The sequence below is a fragment of the Hyaena hyaena genome, unplaced genomic scaffold (genome assembly GCF_003009895.1).
Source record: "Hyaena hyaena isolate Hyena2069 unplaced genomic scaffold, ASM300989v1 scaffold_27, whole genome shotgun sequence".
In the NCBI taxonomy this organism is placed as follows: domain Eukaryota; kingdom Metazoa; phylum Chordata; class Mammalia; order Carnivora; family Hyaenidae; genus Hyaena; species Hyaena hyaena.
Genome location: NW_024080659.1, coordinates 1,018,364 through 1,041,653, shown reverse-complemented (window position 1 = coordinate 1,041,653; position 23,290 = coordinate 1,018,364). Strand labels below are relative to the sequence as shown.

Here is a 23,290-nt window from a genome sequence, read left to right as displayed (position 1 = left end):
AGGGTGTGGGTGGTGCAGAGGGTGGGGGCCTAGGGTCGAGGACTAGGAGTGGAGGGGGTTGAGGGCCAGATGCCTGGAAGACCACACTGGCCCCCTGCCCCCCGCCCCCCGCCCTGACCTTGTGGGGAGGAGTCCAGCAGGTGGAAGAGTCTGGGGTCTGAAAGAAAAGTTGAGCTGAGAAATGGAAAATTAGAAGTCATTCATGTGTAGTGCCTGGAAGAACAAACTCGTAATTCTACTTTTCAGAAGCTGCCTGTAGCTGTTTCTGCAAATATACACTGATAGTCGCAGCCCTGATGTTTAGAGGACGACAGCTCTCCTTTGGAAGAATGCTGTAAAGAGCTCTTGATTGGGTGAAAGGTCTTGGGTTTGCCTGGAAGAGACGTCACAGGGGAAGAAGTGCTCCATTTCTGCCAGAGATGGGGAGTTGGGTGTGGGTGTGTGAAAATGCCGCAGGGCAGGAGCAAGCCCTTAGAGGCAGGGTTTCCCCAGGGGAAGGGCTGAACACCCTTGAGAAGCTGAGATGGCCACCATTACATTTTAAATGACTCCTCGTGTGTAATTACCCTTTATCTCAGAACTCCATAATAGAGAGGTAAATAGCCCTACTAGAAACGAGCAAAGGATCTGAACAGGCATTTCTCCAAAGGGGATAAACAGAAAGCCATTAGCACAGGAGAAGATGTTCAGTATCATTAGCGACTAGGGAAATGCGATTCAAAGCCACAAGGAGGCACCGCTTCACACCTAGGAGGAGGGCGAGTAAATCAAAAAGACAGAAAAGAACATGTGTTGTTGAGGCTGTGGAGAAGTTGGAGCCCTTGCGAACTGCACTGAGGGTAGGAACGTAAAATGATGCAGCAGCCACTGTGCAAAACAATCTGGAAGTTTCTCAAAAGCCCAAGTATGACTCAACAATTTCACTGTCAGAGAACACCCAAGGGAAATGAAAAGTGAATCCGTTAAACAAAACAAAACAAAACAAAAAACCCCAAAACAAAAACAACCAAAACCCGTACATGAAATGTCCACAACAGCATTATTCACAATGGCCAAACTATGGAAACAACCCAGTGTCCATCAACAGATGAATGGATGAACTTGAAATGTGGTATGTCCAAACTGCGAATATGATTCAGTCATAGTAAGGCATGAAGTACTGATACACGCTACAACGTAAATGGGCCTTGGAAACACTATGCTAAGCGAAAGAAGCCAGACACAAAAGGTCACACGTATTGTGTGATTCTTCCAGAAGAGGCGAATTCGTAGAGACAGAAAGTAGGTTAGTTGTTGCCAGGGACTGGGCGGGGTGCAGGGTGACAGCTATGCCAGGTGACGGAAATGTTCTGGAATTAGAACGTGATGATGGTCACGTGGCATTGTGAACGGGACTAAAAACCACTGAACTGTACACTTTAAAATGGTTGAAATAGCTCTTTGAGGAAGATGGGGTGGCGGCTGCAGAAAGGCGGGGTCCCCCACTCCTGCCTCTGCCTCCCTCCGTTCCCTGTCCCCAAGGAACGAAGAACCACAGCACTGCCATCGCGTCTTAAGATACTGGAAAGACAGCTGTGGAACCGGAAGTGGCGGATCACCGAATTAGAATGACCCTAAGGAGCCACCACATAAAATCTTCGGAGGAGGTGTGTGCTGACTTGATCAGAGGCGCAAAGGAAAAGAATCTCACTGTGAAGGGACCAGTTTGGATGCCTACCAAGACTGTGAGAATCACTGCAAGAAAACTGTCCGTGCTGAAGGTTCTAAGACTTGGTATCTTTGCCAGATGAGGACCCACAAGCGACTTACTGGTTGGCACTGTCCTGTGGCTGCTCGGCAGACATAACCTCCATCAGTAGTGAGCCAGCAGTCAAGGTTAAAGTCACCACTGCAGGTGCTTCAAGCGCCCTTTCTCATATACTGATTACCAATTGTTAAAAAGTAAAAGGAAATCAAATGGTTAAGGGGAACCTGGGTGGCTCAGTTAGTTAAGCGTCTGACTCTTGATTTCGGCTCAGGTCATGATCTCACAATTCATGAGTTCAATCCCTATGCTGGGCTCTGCGCTGACAGTGCAGACCCTGCTTGGGATTCTCTCCCTCCCTCTCTCTCTGCCCCTCCCCTGCTCATTCTCTCTCTCTCAAAATAAATAAACTTTAAAAGAAAGAAAGAAAAGAAAACGGTAAATAAAATGAAATTTATCTCAACACAAAAAAACCTTTTTAAAATAGGCTCCATGCCCAATGTGGGGCTTGAACTCATGACCTTGAGATCGGGAGCTGCGTGCTCCACTGACTGAGCCATCTGGATGACCCCCCCCTCCCCCCGCCATAGTTTTTAAGCATATGGGAAGTCTCTGTATTTTCTGCTCACTTTCCCCAGAAAGCTAAAAGTACTCTAAGGCATATTAATTAACAAAACAAACAAAAACCACGAGGTGGCCATGAAGAGTAGAAAGGCGGAAGCCTTGAGCCCCGTGGTGCCGCCTTAAGCTACTAGGTGTGGGGACCTCCTCCCTGTGCATCTACTATTGTCACCACCCAGCCTGCACCTCCCTGGCAGCTCCACGGTTCCCCCTTCCTCTTTCTGAATGACTGAGCTTCCTTCCTGTCTGTCAGCAGAGGCCACCTACAGACAGCCGGTCAAAAGATTTATTGCTTTTGACCCTCATGACAAGCCCATGAGGAACTGGGGGCTCAAGGAGGCTGGGACATCTGCCCGGGATCAACGAGTGGTTAAGTGGCAGAGCCTGGACGGGACGTCAGGTGTGTCTGGCCCCAGCGTACACAGGAGGGGGTGAGTTGCTGCGGGTCAGTTCCCGGGCAGTTATGGACAGTAACGCCCTGCGTCTGGCGACCACACAGCCAATGCCCAGAGACACAGATGCACACTGACACATACTGAAACATGGACAGGTACGCCCCCCTGCACCAATCACACCTACACACCCCCACTGGCACCAGACACAGGCCAACACACACGGACAACCCTCCCCCCGCTGAAACATAGACACACCCACGTGTGAACTAGACACACACTCACACAGATGCTGAAGTGCACTCGCACACCTGGAAACACACACACACACACACACTGAAATGGACATGTATACCTGCAGAGTGAAACACACACACATACAACTCATACACACACAGACACGCACTAACACAGAAACACAGACCCACAACAGTAACACGCTCACATGCAGGCTGTGCTCCGTAGCTGGGCTCCAGCCTGCAATCTGAAAGCGCTGGTTACCTAAGTCCTGGGCCGAAGGAGGGTGAAACAGGTTGGTTCTGAGTTTCCCGTGGCCTGTGGGTCACTTTGACCCGGCCACGCCTCACCAGCAAGCACTTAGCCATCTGGTGCCCAGGCGGCCCACTGCAGATGCTCTCACTGTGGGGAGTATGGGTCAGGGAGCGGGCAATTCGGGGACCAGGGCAGAGTGCTCCCAGGGGACCCTCCTCTTAACCTAGGGCCAAGTCTCCTTCCAATTCCTTAGCCTCAGAGTGTCCTTGAGCATGGAGGTTAGGGCTCCTTACCGAATCCTGACAGTCACAGCTAACGGTCGTAGAAACGGCAGTGATAGCAGTAACGAATAGCATACATTTACTAAATGCTTTCTGTGTGCCAGGCACTGTGCTGAGAGCATCATCACCTTTGATCCTTGCAACAAGCCTATAAGATCAGTACTAGTATTGTACCATTATGCTGATGAGGACCCAGAGGTCTGCAGAGGCAAAACAACCTGCCCAAGCTGGTCTCAGAACCCAGGTTGTATCAGTCAGCTCTTGCTACAATCATGCTGGCTAACAAACCAGCCTGGACGCAGGGGTTTACGGCAAGTGTCAGTGCTCCTATATGTGTCTGCAGGGTGAGGGTGGGTTGGCTGGTCTAGTTTGAGCTGGTCTCCACCATGTTGGTTTTCTCTGGCCCAGGCTAAAGGGGCAGTGGTCACCCAGGATTTGTGCTTCTCATGGCAGGTCAGCAGAGCACCAGAAGGCAAAGCAAACCACACAAGCACATTTGAGGGCTATGCTTCAGTGATGCCCATTCCCGTTCCATTAGCCACAGCAAGCCCCTGGGGCCCAAAGTTGATGGTGCAGGGAAGTCTGCTCTCCCCACAATGGGAGGGGAAGAGTGAGGGTGAATATTTGCTGAGCGACACAATCCCACGCTCAGGGTTAACTCCGAAACCTGGGCTCACCACCAGTATGTGATGTTGCCTCCGCTGGCAGATAGCCTTGCACGGGGTGGGATATTAAGGGTCAGGCTTCCTGGGATGGAGGTTCTGGCTCTGACATCTCTTGGCTGTTGCTTAAGCTTTCTGGGCCTTGCTTTTTTCATCTGTAAAATGAATTGTGTGCAGTACAAATGGGATGATGTAGATCAAGTGCTTGGTACGAGGCCAGCACATAGGAAGTCTTCAGTATGCAGCAGCTGACATTACTAGCTGTCATCTCTAGCTGTTCTCACCCAACTGGGGGCCACAACCCCCTTCTCAGAGCCATTTGGAAATGTTTGTGGGGTGTATTTCAGAGTGAGGGCCGGGGACACTCAATGTTTGTAAGACCAGCCCACACCACAAAAAACTGTCCCACTCAAATGCCGAGCGCCCTCCTCAAGACACTGGATGGATTCTAACCCTGGCACTTCCTGTTACAGATGGAGAGATCGAGGCCCAAGGAGGGGTGGAGGCTAGACCGGGAGGTGGCCTTGGGGTCCTCTGTAAATACAGTGAGTCAGCTTGCAGCTGGGATGCTGTGTAACAAGGATGCATGGACCAGGCTTCAGGGGCCACTGGTGAGGGGGTGGAGGGGTGACAGCTTTCCAGGGGTGGCCCCCCCAGAACCCGGCGGTACCTGAGCTGCCCTCCCCAGCTGGGCTGCAAAGCCCCAGTTTTATGAAAACAAGAATGTGCCAGTGGGCGGTGTCAGACCAGAAACTGAGAAGAAAGAACATAGCTGAACCCCCCCACACCTCTACCGAGGAGAGATCTGACGCTCACACACCGGGATGGGCAGCGACATGACATCACGCCTAGGGGGAGGGTCGCAGCTGCCCTTAGGTGCTGTCCTGGCTCCCAGAGGCACAGCCTGTGGGGAAGCATGGGGACTAAACCCACCTGAGGGGCGGTCTGCAAAATACCTCTGTGCTCTCCCAAAGTCTCAGTGTTGTGCAAGACAAGTTCAGGCTAAAGGACTGTTCCACATCAAAGCTGCCCGAAGGCACCTGAGAGCCTGCACTGGAGCCAGGATCAGACCAGAAAACGCACCCAGAAGGATGTTCTCGGTGCAATTGGTGAAATCCAAATGTGACCTATATGTTGGATATGCTCTTGTAGCAGTAATAAATTCCTGATTTGGGTCACAGTTTCGAGGGTTCGTAGGAAAACATCTTTGTTCTTAGGAAACAGTCACTGAAATATTTAGTGGGGAAGAGCCTGCAATTTACTTTCAAACAGTTGATTAAAAAAAATAATTACATATGGGGTGCCTGGGTGGCTCAGTTAGTTAAGCATCCAACTTCGTCTTGGCTCATGATCTCATGGTTTAGGAGTTCGAGCCCCGCATCGGGCTCTTGTGCTGACAGCTTGGAGTCTGGAGCCTGCTTCACATTCTGTGTCTGTCTCTGTCTCTCTGGCTTTCCCCCACTCATACTCTCTCTCTCTCTTTCTCTCTTTCTCTCTCTCTCAAAAATAAATAAACACTAAAAAAATTACATATGAACATACAAGGCAAATGCTGGGAAATGATAATAGGTAAACCTAGATGAAGTGTATATGGATATATTGTATAATTCTTGCAAGGTTTTGGTGGGTTGGGAAATTTTCCAGGTAAAAGTTTTTAATCACTTAAAATGTTCAACAGCCCAATTCATGTCAATAGAAGTTCAAGAGATTGTTAAAAAGTAATACTCACGTGGGGCACCTGGGTGGCTCAGTCAGTTAAGTGTCCGACTTTGACTCGGGGCATGATCTCCGGGTTCGTGAGTTCGAGCCATACGTCGGGCTCTGTGTTGACAGCTCAGAGCCTGGAGCCTGCTTTGGATTCTGTGTCTCCCTCTCTCTTTGACCCCTACTCCCCTGCCCACTCATGCTCTTTCTCTCTCAAAAGTAAATTGAAAAAAACTAAAAAAAAAAAAAAAAAGAAAAAAAGAGTAAGGCTCTTGAGTCTTTCAAAGAAGGCACAGGAAGTGCATTGGTAAATACTGCAAATAAAACATTATTCTAAGCAAAAAGCAAAGCACGTAGGAAAATGCTCAGCATCGTAAGCAATGGGAGAAAAAAACAAATTAAGTAAGGTATAACTATTCGACTATTAAATCAGTGTAACCATGTTTGGAATAATACTCCTCTATGCGGGCAGGTCAGGGAAATGGAAACTTCACCCTTCTGCAGAGGCACGAAGCTTTATTGAGTTATATTTTTATTGAAGTATAGGTGACGCGCGAGGCTATGTCAGTGTCAGGTGTACGACCCAGTGATGGACAGGTCTGTGCGCTGCGCTGTGTTCACGGCAAGTGTCGCTACCGTCGGTCACCATCCATTGGTATTGTTTTCAACACCACTGACTATATTCCCTAGGCTGTGCCTTTTATCCCCATGGCTTATTCATTCCAGAGATGGAAGCCTGGTCCTCCCTCTCTCCTTCATCCCCTTTTCCTCATCCCCCTCCCGCCCCCATCTCCCTCTCCCCTCTGGTGACCATGGACTTGTTCTCTGTATTGTCTCTGCTTCTTGTTTGTTCATTTGTTTTGTTTTTAGATGCTGCATATAAGTGAAAACGTATGGCACTTGTCTTTCTCTGTCTGACTCATTCCACTTAGCAGAATACCTTCTAGTTCATGCATGTCGCTGCACATGGTGCAAAGGCACAAGCCGTCGGAAGGGAGTTTGGCTGTCTGGATCCTTTGCTTCTGGGCCAATCCTAAGGAAATAATCCTACACCAGTCTTCACACATTAAGATGACCCACGTGCCCCAAGAGGCAGTGTCTTTGCGGAAGCCCCCAATCCTTAGTCCTGATTGATTTCCAGCCTCCTTCCCGGGCGCACCCCCGCTGAGCATTTTCTCTGTGTGGTAAAGAGCTGCTGATACCTTCCAGCATTTGGGGCCAGGACTGCTGTTCTGTTGGTTCCCCAGAATTCAGCGGTGCCCAAGGCTCCGCCCCACCCCCACCAATGTGTTTCTGGAACCTAACCGGTAAACGGGAACTGCCATCTTCTCCCAGAGTCCGGTCACTCGCCACTCCCTGGCCGCTGTTGCTCATTGGGGTGGGTCACCTGACCCAAAGGCATCGTGCCCACGCCCTCAGCCACGTGGATGGGCACCTGGGCCAGGTGGAACGAACTGGAGCTCATCTCTGAGGTTTATTATTATTATTATTATTTAGGATTTTATTTTATTTTATAACGTTTACTTTAATTTTGAGAGAGAGAGAGAAAGAGAGTGAGCAGGGGAGCAGCAGAGACAGAGGGGGACAGAGGATCCAAAGCAGGCTCCATGCTGACAGCAGAGAGCCTAACGCGGGGCTTGAACCCACGAACCAAAAGATCATGACCGAAGCTGAAGTTGGACGCTCAATCGAGCCATCCAGGCGCCCCTTTTAAGATTTTATTTTTAAGTAATCTCTATACCCAATGTGGAGCTCGAATTCACAGCCTGGAGATCTAGAGTGGCCAGCCAGGTGCCCCTCATCTTTGGGGTTTAAGGAACAAACGTACTGTCTAGTTTCCAAACCCGTGGGAGATGTTTTGAGTATCTGCTTGTTTGCTAGCTTCATTCCAGTGCATAAGAGAAGAAACTACGTTATCTCAATCCCTTGAAATCTATTGAGATTTGCTTTATGCCCCAGCATATGGTTGATTTTGGCAAACGTACATGACCTTGAGTAGAATGTATGTTCTTTTTTTTTTTTTAAATGTTTTATTTATTTCTAGGAGAGAGAGAGAGAGAGAGACAGCGTGAGCAGGGGAGGGTCAGAGAGAGAGGGAGTCACAGACTGAAACAGGCTCCAGGCTCTGAGCTGGCAGTCAGCACAGAGCCCGACGCGGGGCTCGAACCCACGAACCGCGAGATCATGACCTAAGCGAAAGTCGGACGCTTAACCGACTAAGCCACCCAGGCGCCCCGAGTAGAATGTATGTTCTGCGCTTGCTGGAAGAACATTTTTTTTTTTTTAAGTAGGCTCCACACCCAACATGGGGCTTGAACTCACGACCTGGGGGTGGAGTCAGATGTTCTACTGACTGAGCCTGCCAGGCAACCTGAGGGACATTACTGAGGAGATCAATGGTATAGAGTTGGTTCCTCACGTTGTTCAAATATGTAGCCCCACAGGGTTTTTCTCTCAGTTACCAAGACAAACATTTTACCCCCCGCAAGATATTTTTATTATTTTCACCATCTAATTTTTAATTTATTTTTTTACTGTTTATTTATTTTTGAAAGAGAGACAGAGCATGAGTGGCGATGGAACAGAGAGAGAGGGAGACACAGAATCTGAAGCAGGCTTCAGGCTCTGAGCTGTCAGCACAGAGCCCGACGGCGGGGCTTGAACTTACGAACCGTGAGATCATGACCTGAGGTGAAGTCAGACGCTTAACCGACTGAGCCACCTGGGCGCCCCTATTTTCACCATCTGATACTCATTCTGATTTACTTTTTCCAGGGCTCTTCGTTCTGTCCTCCGTCCTGGGCTTCAGACTTGGGTCATTTCCTCCTACCAGCTGGTGGTGAATCTCTCTTAGGCTTGGTTTGCCTGAAAAGATCATTACTTCGTTTCCATTTTTTAGAAAAAGATTTTAACTTTTTTCACCCACTTACTTTTTTAAAGTTTATTTATTTATTTTGAGAGAGAGACAGAAAGCGTGGGGTAGAGGCAGAGAGCGAGGGAGAAAGAATCCCAGGCAGGCTCCGTGCTGTCAGTACAGAGCCTGACATGGGGCTTGATCTCGAGAACTGCGAGATGGTGACCTGAGCCCAAAGCAAGAGTTGGACGCTTAACTGACTGAGTCACCCAGGCACCCCCTCTTTGTTTCCATTTTTTGAGGGATGACTTCACCAGATTAAATTTCAGTTTTGGCCTTCCTTCACCCGTTGATTCACTTAGTAAATTCGATGAGTGCCTGGTAGGTGCTGGGTGTGTGCCAGGCGCTGGAGATGCAGTGTGGCCAAAGCAGCAAATGTTCTTGCTCTCCGAGAAGAGCAGGGAAGAGTGTGCCTGACAGGGAAGAGGGGATGCAAAGGCCCTGTGGCTGGAAGCAACTGAGAGGAGGTCAATGTGGCTGATCCTGTGCTGGACCCTGTGGTGGGCTTTCTATGTCGTTTCCTCCATCCTAGGGAGGCAGGACTGCATAGTGCTAAAAAGGCCAGGGGTGGCTTGGGGCCGGCTGGCTTGAAGTGCTGACGAAGTGGGCCAGTCCCTTCCCCAGAACTGGTTCCCTCATTTGGAAAATCAGAGGAACACTTCCCTGGTTACAGGGCAGTTCCGAGGCTTAAGCTGAGCCTGCAGCTTTGCAAGAGCTCTAAGAGCTCAGCTGTTCGTTTTAATAGGTAGAATTTTCTCTTCTGCTGAGCATCAGAGAGGGTAAGTCACTTGCCCCAGACCCACAGTCAGAAAGTCGGCGGTGGGGGGGCTGGAGGGGGACTTCGAGTCTCACTTGTTACTTTGATTTCCTCCTCACAGATCCCATCCGTCTCCACTTTCCATGGGCGGGGTCACTGGGGCCCAGAGAAGTGGTCTGCCCAGAACACCTCAAATTTGGTCATGGTAGAACTATTAATTAATTAATTAATTCCTTATCGAGTGCCCTCTTTATGCCAGGCATGATCCAGATGCCACGGAGACAGTTGTGTATAAAAGGGATACGAATCCCTGTCCTCGTGAAGCTCACATTCTACTGAGAGAGACATATACTATGCAGGATAAATAAGTAAACTAAACCAATTTGTTAGATGACTAGAGGGGCTGTGGAGAGCAGTAAAGTTGGGAAGAGGATGGAGAGTGGATGGGGAGGTTGACATGTTGATAGAGCAGAAGGTGATGCTCCACCTGAGGAGGGGAGGGAGGGAGCTATGAAGACATTGAGGGAAGAGCATTCCAGGCAGAAGGCGAAAGGCAGCGTGTGCAAAGGCCCTGAGGTGAGGGCGTGCCCAGGGTGTTCTGGGAACCACAGAGAGGCCAGAAGGAAGGCAGGGGTTGTTCTGCTCAGTGGACGCTGAAGGGTCGGGGAGGCCCCGCTGGGAGGCCTGGGGAGGAAGGGAGGGCTTACTCATTACCGCCAGCACTGCCCAGCCCAGCTCCTACCCTGGCTCCCGCCGAACTTGCTCCTCTCTGGTTTCTGGACGCTACTCGGGCAGAGTTGGGGCAACGGGGCCTGAATACAGGAAGGAGGTGCTGGGCATTGTGGCTATGACTCATTACTCTCCTTGATTTATTTTTCTTTATTTTGAGAGGGAGTATGTGCCTCTTGGGGGGCGGGTGGTGAGTCAGAGGACAGAGAGCGAGAATCCCAAGTAGTGAGGGGCCTAACACAGAGGCTAGATCTCATGACCACGTGATCATGACCTGAGCAGGAATCAAGAGTGGGATGCTTAACTGACTGAGCCACCCAGGTGCCCCTTACCATCCTGGTTTTAGAGAATGCTGATGATATGGTTTCTGGTGACCTCCAGTGCTTTCTGCATACCCTCCACCTACCCCCTGCCGCCCCCCCCAGCCCCACACCACCATCCCCGCCCCCCTCCCCAGGCTGTCTCCTCATGCTGGCTTCTCACCTTCCCCTCTCTTCCTGGGAACTCAGTGGCCCCTGAGCTGGACTGGCCCTAGATCCCAGCATGCCCGTGTTATGAGTGTGATCTTAGCAGTGGAGTTTTATACAGAAGAGGGGCACAAACATTCATCTAGAACCCACTGTGTGTTGGGCGCTTTTGTGCTTGTCACAGATGCTAATCCCTATTTCAGTCTTGCTCAAGAGATATTATTATACCTATTTTGCGAACAGTAAATAGATTCAGAGTAAGGAAAGGCTTAGGTTTTACCCAAAGTCACCCGATATGCAAATGAGAACTGTAGTAATAGAAGCCCATTTTAGTGATTCCTGGGAGCCACGCAGCCAGATCCGGTGCCAGTGGGGGGTAGGGAGAAGAGGGGGAAGGCAGTGAAGAAATGAAGAAATGGCTTTTAGTTTTGATTTCCTTTTGTAGCAAGTGTGCAGCTCCTGGCCAGCAAAGTCATCAGGAGCTGTTTGCCCTGGAGCCAACTAGATGTTCTGTGATAAATGGCTTCCCATATCTGAGGAGTAACCAAGGGGCAAAGGAGATAACCCTGAGGGTAGAAAGGAGTTCTATTTGTCAAAACTTCAGGACGGGTGGCTTTGGGTCTGTATCATAAAAACACACCCCATTCAACAGTGGAGCAGGCTCCTTCGGGAAGTGATGAGTCTCCCATCACTTGAGGCATGCAAACAGAAGTGACTTTCCTATTTGCCCGGGATGCTGAAAAAGGAATATTCCAGTGAGAGAGGTTGGCCTGGAACATTTCTGCAAGCTCTCAGACCTGGGAGTTTTCAAATGGTCAGGCAAAGACTTCTGCCCAAAACTATCTTCAGCAGGATGCTTTTGATCTGAACCACCCCGATCACATTTGAGGCTGCAGTCTGGCTTCTCTATGCCTGGGTGTTTTCTTTTTGCAGAAGGTGGGAGGGGGTGGATTAGGGGTGGAGGAGTGGATTTCTCTAGTTGCATCAGCTCTGGTGTGACCTCTGACATTTACCTTTCTTTGTTCCCAGAGAGACCAAACACACACATACTAATTTTTCTGGCTTTAAGAAAACCAGAGCAGCCACGTAGGTCAGGAGAAAACGGGCTTCGACAAAGTAGACACGTGGTGGGGGTGGGGGAAAGGCCCTTGGGAGCACTCTGCCTGGGCAGGCTCCCCAGAACTGACTCTGGGTCCAGCAGGCCCTGCCTGACACCCCGAGGAGGGGAGCCCTCCTGACTCTTGTAACTGGTTCGGAGGCAAAGCAGCTTTTGAGCACCCACTGGGTACTCAGCTCTGTTGTGGCCGGTGGTAATGAAGTACTTCACGTGGGTCAGATCATGTGTGCTGAGTTTTACCCATGTGTATTTCCCTTTTACTTCCGAGGAAAGTGAAATTTGCCCGCAGCCCTACAGCTAGCGCAGGCTCCAAAGCCAGCGTCCTTCTCGCCCTCCCTGACTCGCTGGTGGGCCCGCCCCTCCTAAGGATGGGGTGAAGGTTGGGACCACGTGTAAAGCAGTCAGCACAGGGGCAATCACACAGTGGCTGCTCAGTAAATGCTCAAGCCTGGTAGGCGCTCAGGGCTAAGGGGCAGAGAAGCGATCTGCTAAATCAGGAAGCAGCTGGCCTGGCAAAAGTCCTGCCAGGGCGCGCGGCTCGCTGGGTGACCGCACAAATCTCTGGGAATCTGAGTCTGCTTCCCTGTATATGTAACACCCGGCTACAGAAGGGGCCTTCTTGGACCTGACCCTCTAAACCCTCACCTACTTTTCTAACCTTCCCCCCATTGTAGTGGTGCCCCCTCCGCCACCCCTGGATTCCTGAAGTACCCCTAGTTCTGTCCTGCCCCCTGGCCTTTGCACACACCTCTCTTTTCCCAATCTGTCCTGCCCTCAGACTTCACGTGGCTTGCACCTTCTCCTATGTGCAGCCTCCTTCAAGGCATTCTAAGGCACTTTGGCTTGTTATCATCTGACGTAGCCCCCAGTGTCTTTCCATCATAGACCGTATCCGAGTTATAACCCGTTATTCAGGTGTTGTCCCTTCCGTTAGGACACAGTGAGGGCAGGGACCTGTGTCGTTTCCTACTGTAGCCGCAGTACACAGACAAGTTCAGCAAGCACCCGGTGAGTGAACGAGAGAATGAATGAACAAAGAAGTGGAGGAGGTGTCTCTGGCTGAGCCAAAGAATAGGGAGGTCGCGGGGGCGGGGGCCCAGGGTCCCGAGGAGCAGCCTCTGCTGGAGGCTACAGAGTGTGCTCGTCCTGCACCGCCTCTGGACAAAAGCAAATCCCAGAAGGGGGCGGGGGACCCCGAGTTTGGGCCAAAGTCCAAGTCCGCAGGGGGCTGCGCAGGAAGCTACTTATACCTAGGACCCGCAGCCGCCGCCCCCGAGTCCCACCGCCAGCCAAGAACAGGGAGGCCAGGTCAGTTGCGGGCCGGGTGCGGGAGCGGGGCCGACGGGTCTAGGCAAGAGCCGCCTCGGAACTGGCAGTCACTGCAGCGCACGACCCTGGGACTTTGTAGCTCTGGGCTCCGCGAGATGCCGTCGCGAGCTCCAGGAAAGAGGCGCTTCGCGGGGACAGGGGACTACATTTCCCAGAAGGCCAGGAGAAGTTGGGGTCACAGGCAAAGCGTCCCGGGCGGCACAGTTTCCCGGCACAACAGGGCGGCTTCGGGGGCGGGGGGGGCGCGTTGGCGGCCGCGAGGCCCCGGCGTTGGCTCTCTTCGGGCGGCCCGGCTGAGAGCATCTGGCGGCCCGGGAGCGGAGCCCATGAGCAGCTCGGTGGCGGCGCCGGACTGCTGCGGAGGCCTCGGCAATGTTGACTTCAGGCAGGTACTGACCGGGCCGCGGTGCCGGGGAGGCGGGGACAGGGATCCGGCTACCAGGTGGGTCTTCCGGGGTTTGCGACCGCCCGTTACCAGGCAAAGGGGGCGGGGCGCTGGGGGGCGGGACTGCGTGTTCGGGGGCGGGGCGCTCGCGTGTGCGCGTGTGAGGGAGGGATCGTGGATGTCACAGAGCGAGCTCCTGAAGTTGTGTGTGTGCGTGCGCGCGCGCGCGCGCCTCTGGGATTGTGTGGTCAGTTGCCCTAAGAGTGTGTGTGCCCTGAGTGTGCGTGTGTGGGACTGGGACTGGGCGTGGCAGCGTGTGAGCGAGGCCACGCAGGTGTGTTTGGGAGTGTGCCTGGTGGCCGCCTGTGCATGTGTGGGAGAAGGGAGGCCCCCGCCGCAGCTGCGGCCCCCCTCCCCGGGCAGGGGGCCAGCTCTGCAGCGGAGGAAGAGAAAGCTTTGTTCCCTGGCTCCTCCACCCGCAGGCGCTGAGCCGGCTGCAGGCATCGCCTCCTTCCCCGGTGGATGCGTGGGAAGAGTTTACAACCTTTCAGCGTCGTGCTAGGAAGGGTGGGATGCGCCCTGCTGGCTGGACCCCGGGCCGCCTGACGCAGCCCCTTTGCAAAGTCACAGGCCAGAGAGTTTGTCTTTCCCTGGTGTTTCTCCCCAAGCCCCCCCATCCAACGGCTGTTCCTCTCCGGAGTATTCCCTCCAATCAGAGCAGCTGCTTTCCCCCTTTCCACCTGTTTCATTAGCCACCCTGCACGGAGGGAGCCTGGGAGATCTGTCTGCTCCAAGGGGCCTTTTCTTTAATCTAGAGCATTCCCCACCCCCACCCACCTTTATTAATTCACTGATAGAGCCAGTCTTTGAGAACATTGAGAGACAATAAACCTGGAAGCATAGAGCCTTCTCTGAAGGGGGTAAAACTGGTGAATGTTTTAGAGAGTGGCTGGTGGAGAGGTGGGACTGAAATCCCTGTGTCTGTGAGGAGGTGACCTGAAATCTGAGACCCGAGTGATAAGCCAGTGGCCAGATGCTGTGGGTGGAGGGAGGGCAGGGCAAAGGCCTTGAAGGGGGGGGAGTATTTGTTCATGCAACAAAGGGCAGGTGAGCATTTGACCCTGAGAGAGTGCAGGATGACTTGAAGCGGGTAGGTGGCCTCATGAGGATGATGTTATCCCACGGAATCCTTACGCTCTTTTTGTTTTTTTAAATGTTTATTTATTTTTGAGAGAGAGAGGGAGAGAGACACAGAGTGTGAGTGGGGGAGGGCAGAGAGAGGGGGACATAGACTCCAGGCTCTGAGCTATCAGCACAAAGCCTGATGCAGGGCTCATGAGCCGATAGATCATGACCTGAGCTGAAGTCCCACGCTCCACCAACTGAGCCACCCAGGTGCCCCCTTACACCTGTAAACTGTAAATGGCCATCCAGGGATCTCCGGGCCACCTGGTCAGTGGCGGGACTGGATTCTTGTCTTTGGCCACAGCGAGTGTTAAATGAAAAGGGAGTTCGGATGCCAGAGGGACCCTAGCGCTGCCTGGGTTAGGTGGCGGTTGCTTCCTGGATGAATGACTCCGTGTGGAAGGGTGGATCACCATAACCTGAAGTGGGATGTCTGTGAGCCAGAGGCCACCGTGCGAGGGGGCAGCGGGCCCCACACAAGCCCAGTGGAATGTTAGGGTGCTGCCGGGCAATCTGAGGAGGGCCTGTGCTCTAGACCTGGCCGCGGGGGTGAGGATCAGCCATGGGGAAGGGACCGTTAGCTGGGGGTGTGTGGGAAGGGCTTCTCTGTGCTCTCCCCTCCAGAGCTGTGCAGTCGGAGGGAACGGGGAGTGTTTCCAGGGACAGGTCAAGGTGACCCTAGCTGACTAAAATCCAGGTTTTTCCACTGCTGTTGATCCAGTTAAGCCTCCTGTTACCAGAGGATTTTTTTTCCTTAAAAACGACAACAACACGTTATTATGTATTTGTCTTGTGGTAGTACTCCTCCTTCAATTAAAATCTCTGTTTTTTGTAATGTTTATTTGTTATTTATTTTGAGGGGGGAGAGGCAGAGAGAGGGAGATAGAATCCTGAGCAGGCTCCTCATTCAGCACGGAGCCCGATGCAGGGCTTGATCCCATGACCCTTGGATCATGACCTGAGCCGAAATCAAGAGTTGGATGCTCAACCGACTGACACGCAGGCACCCCCCAAAATCTCTGGTTTTAAAAGATGTCAGTCAGTCCTGGTCCAAGTGAGCAACAAGGTTCCTCTTCACTCCATGGGCATCTGTGCTATCCCAGCACCATCTGATGGAAATGAAATATGTACCATTTATCATTTAAGCTTGTGTAAGGGGCGCCTGGGTGGCTCAGTCGGTTGAGCGTCCGACTTCGGCTCAGGTCATGATCTCACGGTTTGTGGGTTCGAGCCCCGCGTCGGGCTGTGCTGACAGCTTGGAGCCTGGAGCCTGTTTCAGATTCTGTGTCTCCCTCTCTCTCTGACCCTCCCCTGCTTGCACTCTCTCTCTCTCTCTCTCAGAAATAAATAAAAACATTAAAAAAATTTTAAAAAACCCAATCTGCTCTCATGAGCAGATAGACAGTGTCACATAGTGTAGGTGTCAGGAGACGCGCCTCAGTTTCTTGATCTGTAAAATGGGGATAATACTTGTACAGTCCCCATTTGTGATGCAGGAGCCTGAGTAAACCACTGGAGACAAAATACCCGTGGGATGGGTTGCCTGTCTTTCGGGGAGGATGTCTGACCACCATACAAATTGTTTTTATTTTTATTTTTTTATCTTTAGGTTTTAAATTTATTTTATGAAAACAATTTTTTTTAATGTTTATTTATTTTTGAGACTGAGAGAGACAGAGCACAAGCTGGAGAGGGGCAGAGAGAGAGGGAGACACAGAATCTGAAACGGGCTCCAGTCTCCGAGCTGTCAGCACAGAGCCCGATGGGGGGCTCGAACCCACAGACCATGAGATCATGACCTGAGCCGAAGTTGGATGCTTAACCAACTGAGCCACCCAGGAGCCCCCATACAAATTGTTTTTAAAAATCTTTTGATGTTGGGGCACCCGGGTAGCTTGGTCATTTGAGCATCTGACTCTTGATTTCAGACTCGACCCAGGATCAAGCCCCGTGTTGGGCTCTACACTGAGCATGGGGCCTGCTGAAATTCTCTCTCTCGGGGCACCTCGGTGGCTCAGTCGATTAAGCATCTGACTCTTGGTCTTGGCTCAGGTCATGGTCTTGTGGTTCATGAGTTTGAGCCCCACATTGTGCTTGCTGCTGTCAAGAGCCTTTTTGGGATTTTGCCTCTCCCTCTCTCTCTCTGCCCCTCCCCTACTCATGTATGCACTTTCAAAAATAAATATTTAAGGGGTGCTTGGGTGGCTCAGTCAGTTAAGCATCTGACTTTGGCTCAGGGCATGATTTCGCAGTTCGTGGGTTCGAGCCCCGCGTCAGGCTCTGTGCTGACTGCCAGCTCAGACCCTGGAGCCTGTTTGAGATTCTGTGTCTCCCTCTCTCTCTGACTCTCCCCTGCTCATGCTGTCTCTCTCTCTCTCAGAAATAAATAAAACACTAAAAAATTTTTTTAAAAATAAATACTTAAAAGAATCTCTCTCCCTCTCAAATAAAAAATATTTTAAAAATTCTTTTGATTCTATTACTTTATTTAACTAAATATCAGTCCATTTTATTGGATGACCTATTTTGTGAAGTTCTCAAGGACACAATGTTTATTGTCATATATTTTTTTAATAGTTTATTGTCAAGTTGGTTTCCATATAACACTGAGTATTGTCAGGATTTGGATCAGAGTCAAGACGACAGGGTTGGGGCTTTTTTCTGGCCCTCATTGTAACTTTGGACAAGTCACGTAAACTCACAGAACCTCAGTTTCTTTTGTTCTGTTGAAATGATCCTGTGGCTTTTCCTCATTTGTCGCTAATGTGGTGAATTACACTGATGCTTTGACTGTGGGACCAGCCCTGCATTCCTGGGGTGACTCGGAGTCCTGATGCGCTAATCCTTTGTATATATTGCTAAATTTTATTTTGCTTTGTTTTCTTGTCGAGGATTTGGGTGGCCATGTTCATGAGGAACATTGTTTGTGGTTTTCTTGTCATTTCTTTGCATGCTTTTAGTATGAACGTAATGCTGGCTTCTTAGTGTGAGTTGTGAAATAGTCCCTCCTATTCTGATTTCTGGGGGAAATTGTGTGGAATAGGCGTTATCACTTTCTTAAATGTTGGTAGAATTCATCCAATGAAACTGTCAGGGCCTGGAGCTTTCTATTTTGGAAGGTTTTTACTTGTGAATTTTATTCTTTAGTAGATACAGGACTGTATCTTGAATGAATTTTGTTGGCTTATGTCTTTCTAAGATTGGACTGTTTCATCTGAGCTGTTGACTTGTGGGCATAAGCGGTGGAGAGGCTCCTCGTGTATTCTCTGCATTGGTAATTTGTGTCTTCTTTTTCCCTTGGTCACTGTAGTTAGAAGTACTTTTTTTCCCCAAAGAACATGTTTTGGGTTTGATTTTTTCCTCCCTGTGCTTTTCTATTTTTGATTTGATTGATTTTTGCTTTTATTTTTTCCTTTTGCTTGCTTTGGGTTTAATTTACGTCTCTTTCTCTAATTTCTTTAAAAAAATTTTTTTTAAATGTTTTATTTATGTCTGAGAGAGAGAGAGAGAGAGAGAGAGAGAGAGAGAGACAGCGTGAGCAGGCAAGGGTCAGAGAGAGAGGGAGACACAGAATCCGAAACAGGCTCCAGGCTCTGAGCTGGCTGTCAGCACAGAGCCGCGGGGCTCGAACCCACGAACCATGAGATCATGACCTGAGCCGAAGTCAGACGCTTAACCGACTGAGCCACCCAGGTGCCCCTCTTTCTCTAATTTCTTAAGGGCGAAGCATATATTACTGTTCTGAGCCTTTCCTTTTTCATCAGTATAACGATCTCTTAGCCCTCCAGCCCACAATTTCTGGTGTTGTATTTTCATTTTCGTTCAGTTCAAAAAATGTTAAAATTCCCCTTCAGACTTCCCCTTTGACCCATGGCTCATTTGGAAGTGTGTTTTTTTTTTTTAACTTTTTTTTTTTTAATGTTTTATTTATTTCTTTGAGAGAGAGAGACAGCGTGAGCAGTGTAGGGTCAGAGAGAGAGGGAGACACAGACTGAAACAGGCTCCAGGCTCTGAGCTGGCAGTCAGCACTGAGCCCGACGCGGGGCTCTAACCCACGAACCGCGAGATCATGACCTAAGCGAAAGTCGGACGCTTAACCGACTAAGCCACCCAGGCGCCCCTGGAAGTGTGTTTTTTAAGCAAATACCTGTCTGTTATTGATTTTGAGTTTAATTCTGTTATGATTCAAGAGCATACGTTTATGCTTTCTGATTCTTTTAATTATTTATTAAAAAGTTTTTTTAAAGTTTAGTTATTTATTTTAAGAGAGAGAGAGAGAGAGAGAGCGAGCACAAGTAGGGGAGGAACAGAGGAAGGGAGAGAAAGAGAATCCCAAGCAGGCTCCACACTGTCAGAGCAGAGCCTGAATGGTGAGATCATGACTTGAACTGAAATCAAGAGTCAGATGCTTAACCGACTGAGCCACCCAGGTGTCCCTTTGCTTTCTTAGTTCTGAGAGAGGAGTGTCCAGGTCTCCAACTGTCACTTGTCTGGTTTCATCTTTTAGTTCTGTCGGTGTTTTTCTTCATATGTTAGCCTCAATTTTTAATCTGCAAGATGGGCATGCCTCACAGTGTTGTTGCGTGGACCGAATAACCCAGTAATAATAACTAACATCTATCAGACTTTGCTAAGTACCAGACACTGTGCTCAATGCTTTCCCTGCACTATCTCATTTAATCCTCCTGACAGTCTTGTGAAGGAGGTACCACTACCATTCAAAGCTTATGGATGGCAGGATGCCTGGGTGGCTCAGTCAGTTTCGCGCCTGACTCTTGATTTCTCCTCAGGTCACGACCTCATGATTTGTGAGGTCAAGTCCGCAGTGGGGCTCTGTGCTAACAGCTCAGAGCCTGCTTGGGATTCTCTCTCTCCCTCTTTCTCTGCCCCCCCCCTCTGTCTCTCTCTCTCTCTAAAATAAAAACCAAATAAATATGAAAAAAAATTAAAACAAACAAAGAAAGCTGTATCTTAGACTGTGCTCTGTCCTGCCTCATTAAAGCTGCGGCTTGGTGCCCAGCAACTTCCCAGTGAAGGTCAGCTGGCTTATGCTTATTATTATGTTGAACGTCTAACACTTATTTAAAGAAATGTGCTCAGCAGCATCAACCGAGTGGGGTGTGTCCTGGGCCCTTGAGGGTGAATGAAAGAAAAGGGGTCTGCAGCTCACGGTCACGTTGAGGAGTTGGGAGGGCACCCAATGTGGCACAGGGGGCCCTTGAGAAGCAAGGGACTGCGGATGCCACCCCCAAGCCCCAGGCTCACTTTGGCCGCGCCGATTATGGGGCGCATGAGCCGCTGGAGAATTTTTGCACTTGGCTCAGGACACACTAGTTGAATGAACAATGAATGATCATCTTCCCCCTTCCTGAAAGGAGTTACGGATTTGGGGGAATTGGAGCAGCTGCTGGCTGTTTCTTTTTGTGGTGGGATCGAGGAACACTTCACAGCCGCTGGGGCTACGTTCCTTGGAAGGGTCCTCTCTCTACCCGTTCCTTAGGATGCCTGCATTCCCTGAGGGCCTCTCCAGCCTGAGGCGAGGCATCTGCCAGCAAACAGAGGGAGGGGACAGAAGAGCCTCGGCCTTACAAGTACCCTCTGCACCTTGAACTCTGGTGCTTGTTCGCGCCTCTGTCCAGAATGCAACCCTGGGGGCAAGGGGCAGCCTCGTCTCCCCTACTTCATCAGAGGGAAACCCTGGGCTGAGACTGGTCGCAGAAGGCCTACCTGAGTGGTCCTTCCCAGAGGGTGGGAGTACCCTGACCCCAGCCCAGATTGTGAGCTGCCGGGAGACCTTCTTCTGAGCCTGATGCCCCCCACGCCTCCCCCATGCGGAGAAGCTAAAATGTGGTCAGGGGCCTGCCTTAGTATAAACCTTCTTTGAAGAAACAGACTCTAGCAAGTCCGTTCTTGTGTCAGACACAGGGCTCTAACCAAAAGCTGCCCAGTAAACGTTGCCTGAATCGACTGAGAACGCCCCTGGGAAAGGCAGCCCCCACCCTCACCCTGTTCCTCCTGCCCTTTGCTGTCTGTGGTGTGCGGATCCCACTTGCGATCGATGTGACTTTGACTCTCTGGGCCTCTACTGTTTGTTTGGATGTCACAATGTGGCCCTGGGTGCTGTTGACCTGTGGCACATCCTTCCCTGAAGTGTCCTCAAAGCCCGCATGCAGTACACTGAAATTGCCATGAGTGGCTTCCTTGCCGACTCGTAGCGTTTTGGGAGCTGAGCCCATTTGTCCGTGACCTGAGTGGAATTCTCCCGTGGTTTCGGTAGGTAGTGCCTCTCCTCCGTTCAAATACAGAACTCTGCATTCTGCGGCCTTGAGCGGGGTTCCATTCTTAGAAATTACCCGGCAGAGAAAGCCAGTACTTCTGCTGCCTTGATAAGGTTGGGGCGGGGGGTTTGCGGGAGCCTCCCCTTAGGGCAGAGCCCATTGTGTGCCGGGGTGACCGGGAGACCCGGGATCCAGGGCCCTCCTGATCTGCTCAAGTGGGACCCCGGTGTTTTGTTCTTTTCTGCGGATCCAGTTTTAGGAGGGAGGTCCACCCTTTCAGGTGAGTTTTGGGAAGTGACGACAATCAGGACAGGACCTGCAGCTCTCTGGGGCGGGAAGCCGGGAGGGCCCCCCCTCTGCTGCCCGGAATACCCGTGTGGACCATTAGTCATTCTTTCCTGCTGAGCAGGCCCTTCTGCAGGCATGGCAGATCCCCCTCTCTCAAGGTGACCAGGGTGACTGGATGCCTCGGGCAAGACAGTTTGACCCCAGGGCACTGAGACCTGGGCGGGAGCCGAGGTTTCTGTTTTAACCAGTTCAGACTTAACTGGGAGACCCTGCTTGACGTGGCCTGCTGCCCACTTCGGCAGGTGTTAGCTGGTCAACCTCTCGGTGCTTCAATTTCCCTTCTCGACTTCAGCTCCCCAAAGGGCGAAAGAAGCATATTTCTTCTGCTCATTTGCTGCGTCTTTTTGGGAGCGTTCAAGACAGAAAGCCCCAGTTTCTCTCAGGAATCTGAAAGGACTGGTCTGGTCCAGCCAAGGCCTGGCTCTGCTCCCTGCCTGTAATCTGGGGGCTTCTCTGAGCCTTTGGCTTTTTTATCTGCAAAGTGGGCATTACAATAGTGCTTGCGGGGATGAGGTATGTGAACTTTAAGTCACTGCTTTTTCATTTTGTTATCTGGCATGGTGAAGTTTCTCGAAGGAAGCTTTAGTCCTCAGACCCCCACCCAGAGTAGGGCCTCCCCAGTAGATGCTCCGAAAGCCATTGAGTTGAATCCTTAAAAATATCTGCAGCATTTCCAGGGGACATGGTTTTCTCTAGGGGCCCGGTGGGGAAATAGGGGACACAGTTTCCAGCTCCCAGAGGGAGCTCTTGCTCCCTTTCCTCCCTGGGAGGTGTAATTGACACACAGTGAAATGCACAGACCTTAGTGCCAAGGTGGGAGGTCTGACATGCAAGCTCCTGGCTACCCAGGCTCCAGTTGAGATGGGGAATAATTCCATCACCCCAAAAAGTTCCCTGTGCTCCTCCCAGGCAGTGCCCCACCTTGCTTCCCAGGCAGTCACCGTCCAGGTGGCTGTGCCTACCTAGGCCTGCCCTCAACCGTTGGCCTGGCTCTCTCCTGCTCGGTGTCCCCAGACGTGGGTTTCCAGCCACAACCCCCTGGCCATCATCTGCACCCTCTCTCCAGCTACATGGGGCTCTGCTCTGTACCCCACGCTTTACCATCTTTCATCTGGCTGGGTCACGCTGGTGCGTGGTCAGCCCGTGGGATGGGAGGCACCACGCTGAGGGCACCCCATGTTTGCCTGGGACTTTGGGATTTCCTGTCCACAGCCAGCCACGAGCTCGCAGCGAAAAGTGATGAGGAGCTGGGAACCCCAAGACAGGGCAGGCTGTGTGGGCACGGAGTGGGGCCCTGAGCCTCAGGCCCGCAGATCACTCAGTTTTCCTGTCCGTGAAATGAGGATGCTGATGATGGTGGGGGGAGAGGGTTGGAGGGAGGACCATGGGAGAGGCTATTGTACTTCTCTCTGCTTTGTGAGAATAGACCACCACCAACTGCAGACCCTGCCTGTTGGTTTCTTCATTGTCACGAGCAAATGCTGCCTTACTGTGTTGCAGGGCAGGAGAACAAGAACAGAGGGTTCTGGCTTAGAAGAGTCGTGGCCCTAACAGGGAGTCTGGCGAACAATGCAATCCTTGTCTGTCGTGTTGCCGTATAAGTTCCCACGGGAAGTGTCTGCTCTTGTGAAAGTGAGCAAGGGTGAAGAGTGCAGTTCACGTGTCAGGTGTGCTGGCCCTGAGCTCCGCTGTTTGAGGACTCAGAGGGCGAGCCTGGGTCTTCGAGGACCTGTTGTGGGCAGCTGCGGGTGGACGGCTGGTGAGGATGCCTGGCTTGTAGAGTTGATAAATGGGGTGAGTAGTATCTGGAGGGGACGATGGGTAGTGGAATTCAGGGGGGTCAGGGCTTCAGGACTCTTAGTGTGTGCCTGGAGCTCCTCCCTAT

At 51.2% G+C, this 23,290-nt stretch overlaps 1 protein-coding gene across 7 annotated transcripts in view; it reads left to right on the top strand.

Annotated features, from left to right (window-relative positions):
• PEMT (phosphatidylethanolamine N-methyltransferase) overlaps positions 1-23,290 on the top strand; it is a 100,057-nt gene that overhangs the window by 5,304 nt on the left and 71,463 nt on the right. Inside the window, exon 1 of one of the 7 annotated variants that reach the window (XM_039227258.1) lies at positions 2,650-2,765. The exons of 1 other annotated variant lie outside the window; for it this stretch is intronic. Coding sequence is in view for 2 of the 6 variants with exons in the window: in XM_039227262.1 (XP_039083193.1) it covers positions 13,536-13,598 (63 nt within the window). In the remaining 4 variants the exon portion in view is untranslated. Of the gene's footprint in view, positions 1-2,649; positions 2,766-7,215; positions 7,369-12,823; positions 12,889-13,034; positions 13,189-13,362; positions 13,599-23,110; positions 23,200-23,290 lie in introns of those variants that run through there. 5 more of the 7 variants (XM_039227255.1, XM_039227257.1, XM_039227256.1 and 2 more) reach the window with 5 other exon arrangements.